This window comes from Numida meleagris, chromosome 22 (assembly GCF_002078875.1).
Source record: "Numida meleagris isolate 19003 breed g44 Domestic line chromosome 22, NumMel1.0, whole genome shotgun sequence".
Taxonomy (NCBI): Eukaryota; Metazoa; Chordata; class Aves; order Galliformes; family Numididae; genus Numida; species Numida meleagris.
The window spans coordinates 2,253,909-2,258,158 of NC_034430.1; the positions used below are offsets into that span (position 1 = coordinate 2,253,909).

At 60.9% G+C, this 4,250-nt stretch overlaps 1 protein-coding gene across 1 annotated transcript; it reads right to left on the reverse strand.

Moving 5' to 3' along the window:
* On the reverse strand, positions 1,414 to 4,227 carry LOC110387485 (GLIPR1-like protein 2). The gene is made up of 4 exons (XM_021375645.1): positions 4,083 to 4,227; positions 3,726 to 3,812; positions 2,666 to 2,809; positions 1,414 to 2,211 (listed from the first exon to the last, which is right to left on the reverse strand). Exons 1-4 carry the CDS (start codon positions 4,122 to 4,124, stop codon positions 1,975 to 1,977), a joined length of 510 nt encoding a protein of 169 aa, XP_021231320.1. The 5' UTR covers positions 4,125 to 4,227; the 3' UTR covers positions 1,414 to 1,974.

Below are 4,250 nucleotides of genomic sequence, written 5' to 3' on the forward strand. Positions count from 1 at the left end.
AGGCTGTGAGAGCCATCCCCATCCCATTTCCAGCGTGCTTCTCCCACCCAGCCCAACCACACCAGCCCCAGCGCTGAGGGGAACACGGGGACATCCCCCCCCACCCCACCCCTCCCATCTTTTCCTCCCAGCCCAAAGCGAGCGGGGATGCCTGGAGCCTGTATTTAGCCATCAGCACGAGGCCAGCCCGGTTCCCAGCAGCAGATTTCAGTGGGACACCCGCAGCTCAGTGTCACCCTGTGTCACCCTGCATCACCCCACCCATGTCTGCCAGGAGCGAGATGCTGCTGGGGGACATGAAGCTCGTGGGGAGCTCATGCTCTGCGCCTCCCCCCACCCCTGAGCCTTCCTCCTGCTCCTCTTCCTCGCTCCAGCTCACCTGGAGGCCACCAGCCACGAGGACACCCTGGTGCCACCAAATGAATGCCAGCACCATTCCCAGGAGCAGAGAATGACATAGCCATGGGGGGGGGGGAAGGGGGGAATTTGGGCAGCAGGGCCTGAGCCCTCCCCAGAGAACAGGATTTAGGATTGAGCCCAGCTGTGCTGCAGCCGCCCCACAGCTGAGCCAGCCCCAGGCTTGGGTCACATCTGCTCCGGGGGGGGGGTGAGAGGGGGGGAGGCTGGAGGGAATTAATCTGGGGAGTGGAGGCATTTCTGCTCCAAGCATCCCCTATCACCTCCTCAGGGACCAGGACAGATGTGGGGCAGCCCCCTCCCAGCTGCCCCCCCCATAGAATGGCACAGCTCTGAGCAGCCCTAATCAGAGGCAGCTGCAACCCATGAGCATCCCTTCCACTGGGGGGGGGAGTTGTTCTGCAGCCCCCCAGAATACTTCAGCAGGGAGATGCAGCAGTGCTGCTCCAAGGGGATTTGGGGGGGGGGGGGGAGGGTTGCAAAAGCCCCGGAAAAGCCTCCCCCCACAGCTCCTCAGGGCTCAGCAATGCTTGGGGGAGTAGGGGGGGTCCTCCACAGCTTCCATATCAGATAAGGAGAGCAGCACCCAAAATAGCTGGCAGACACCTCTGCCGGGAGACAGCAGCCGGGGGTTAATTCCTCCCATACCTGAGCTGACATTTCAAAGCTATTAAACAATTAATGAGATTCCTAACGTAACCCTAGAAGTTACGATCCCGTGGCAGCGGGGTTCGGCCAAGGAGGGGATTNCATTTTGGGGCTGGGGGGGCCGCTGGGCCCGGAGCGAGAGCAGCCCGGAAAGTCAAAAGGGAGAGAGGCGGGGCGGGGGGGCCGGCGGCAGGACCGGACGGAAAAGGCGCGTTCTGCCCCAAAATCGCCCGCGCTCGGCCCGGATGGGGCCGGTAGAGCCCGGAGCAGCGGGAGCGACCCGGGGGCGGCGCGGCTCCGTCCCCCCCCCCCTTCCCGGTCCCCTCCTTCCTTGTCCTTTTCCTTCGCTTTTTTTTTTTTTTTTTCCCCTCCCTTTAAGCGCCAAACGCCGTGCCGCGAAATTCGGATTTCCCGCGGAAAATGCCGCGCGCTGATTGGCTGCCGCTGCCAGCGCCCCGCCTCCCGGCAGCCCGCGGCGCCGGGCGGGAGGGGCCTTAAAGGGGCCGCGCAGAGAGGGAGGGGCAGGGTCACGTCGTATGCAAATAAGGGGGTGGGGCCTCATTAGCACCACCTGCTCGGAGTCCGCCGCGGGGATCGGGGTCGGGACCGCGACTGCGACTGAATTATCTTTTTTTCCTTTGTTTTAAGGAACAACTCCCTCCCCCGCTCCGGCCCCGGGTGAGTTCCTGCCCGTGGGCTGCGCACCCCCCGGCCCGCCCCAAACCCAGCGCAGGGATTGCATCTTCTGGAGAGAAAACCATGCTGGGGTCCTGTGCCTGGAGCCCGGTGCAGGAAGGGGTCGGGGGGAGCTGATGCTCTGCACTGGGCAGGAACTTGAGTGGGACCCAGCACCAGATCTGACCCCAAGATCCCAAATCTCAGTAGTTTTACCCAAAATTGACGCACAGTTTAATCCTGAGGCCACTCAGCAACGAGATTCCTTCCATGGAATAGGTTCTTCTCCTCCTCCTTCTCTTCTTCCTCCTCTTCCTTTTCTTTCTTCTCCTCCTCTTCGTCCTCTTCCTCCTCCTCCTTCTCCTCCTCATCACCATCGTCCTTCTCATCACTGCACCCCACTTCCATGCTGGGGAAGCCCAGGCTGGTACCATTCACATCCACCAAAAGTCTTTCTTGCAAAGAAGCCACCTACAACCAGACACACGGACACAAGCACCGACCAGCACCACGGCCCCTGGTACGGACGGGGCACTCATCTTAGGGGGATACCCCAAATTTTGCCCTGATCCCCCAACTTGGAGCAGACATTTGCCTATAGCAGCGCTGGGACTTTGGGGCAGAACACAAAGCCACCAAGCTGCCAGCGCGGCGGGACACCGCGTCCCTCTGCCAGCAGCACGGCACGGCTTGGCAGCTCAGCTCACCCAGACCTCCACCATCCCCCCATGGGGAGATGGCAACTGCTGCCTCCGCTTCAGCCAAATCAGGGCCGTTTTGGGGGGGTGTCTGCCCTTGGGATGGGGTCAGGGGTGTGGGGAGGGTTGGGGCTGGCAGGCTGTGCCCCTACCTCCCACCAGGGAACCCTCCCCCCCAGCCCTTAAATCCCAGCTCAGCACTGGGCAGGGCTCCTGCTCCCTCTCACCTTCAGCTGTTCATTTAAGAAATGCATCATCACAGACGACAGCAAGGTGATAGAGATCGATACCATCCCCGTGATAAAGATGATGCAGAAAAGGATCAGCACGAGGAAGGCCGCCAGGAAGAAGTGGGGGATGTTCCGGCGGTGCTGTGGGGTGAGGAGGGGGCTGGGAGCCACCCCAAGTGAGGGTCACCGAAGAACCACAGAATATCCAGAGTGGGATCCGCAGGGATCGCCCAGTGCAGCTCCGGGCAACTCCAAAATCTAACCCGTGTCTGAGAGCGGCTCTTCCCTTTCTGCCCTGGAGACGGCAGCAGAGGGCTGCGAACTGCTCCGGAACGGCGACGGAGCGGGCGGGGACGGACGGACAGAGGGACACGGGGATGGATGGACAGAGGGACACGGGGATGGAAGGGTGGAGGGACAGAGGGACATGGAGATGGAAGGGTGGAGGGATGGAGGGACACAGTGATAGAGGGATGGAAGGACAGAGAGACGGAAGGACAGAGGGACACAAGGATGCAGGACACAGGGATGGAAGGGCAGAGGGACACAGGGATGCAGGGGCGCAGAGATAGAAGGACAGAGGGATGCAGGGACACAGGGATGCAGGGATGCCAGGATGCAGGGACACAATGACAGAGGGATGGAAGGACAGAGAGATGGAAGGACAGAAGGACACAAGGATGCAGGGACTCGGGGATGGAAGGACAGAGGGATGGAGGGACAGAGGGATGGAGTGACACAGATGCAGACACAGGCTTGCAGGGACACTATGATAGAGGGATGAAAGGACAGATGGAAGGACAGAGGGACGGACGGACACAGGGGTGCAGGGACACAAGGGTAGGACAGAGGGACACGGGGACACAGGGACACAGGGATGGAGGGACACATAGAGGGATATGGGGACTAAGGGACTCAGGGACTTGTAAATGCAGAGACACAAGGAGGCAGTCAGAGAGGGGCAGGGATGGGGGGTGCACACATGGAAGGATGGAGGGACATGGGGAGGGAGAGATGCTGAAGGCCTCCCTCCTGCCTGGCTCACCGCAGCTCTCACCTTCCAGAACAACCAGAAACCTCTGTGCCAGTGGAGGACCTCAGTGATCACAGCCACCAGCACAATGGCATCCACGATCCTGCCCAGCTGAGAGGGAGAGGAGGGAGAACACGGGGATGAGGTGTGAGCACGATGGGGTAGGACTGAGGGACACACGTGGCCACCACCCCTGGGCACCAGCAGGGTCCCCCCAAGCACCAACCAGAACACCCGGTGGGTTTTCCAGCAGCTGGCAGGCACAGCCTCCCTGCCCAGACAGGAACATGATGCTCACTGGGGCAATGCTACTCCTGCAAATGGAGCTGTGGGGTTTCATGGGGAAAAGGGGAAGGTGTGGGAAAGAGTGGTGGGACTCACCGTCCCCATGGGCTTCACGATGTTGATCAAGATCATCCCCATGTTGATGGTGACGAGCGTGGACACGGTGAACTTGACGCTGGGGTGGTTAAGGAAACAGTCCAGGTTTATCTTGCAGATGTATTCCCAGTTGCCCCAGGGGTCCTGGGGGGTGTTTGGATGCTTGGG

Coding starts and splice junctions, on each gene's coding strand:
- LOC110387485 (XM_021375645.1), bottom strand. CDS start 4,124: ATGGGGATGATCTTGATCAACATCGTGAAGCCCATGGGGACG. Junction 2,810..3,725: donor GTTTCTGGTTGTTCTGGAAG/GTGAGAGCTGCG, acceptor CTCACCCCACAG/CACCGCCGGAACATCCCCCA. Junction 2,212..2,665: donor TCTTAAATGAACAGCTGAAG/GTGAGAGGGAGC, acceptor GTCTGGTTGTAG/GTGGCTTCTTTGCAAGAAAG.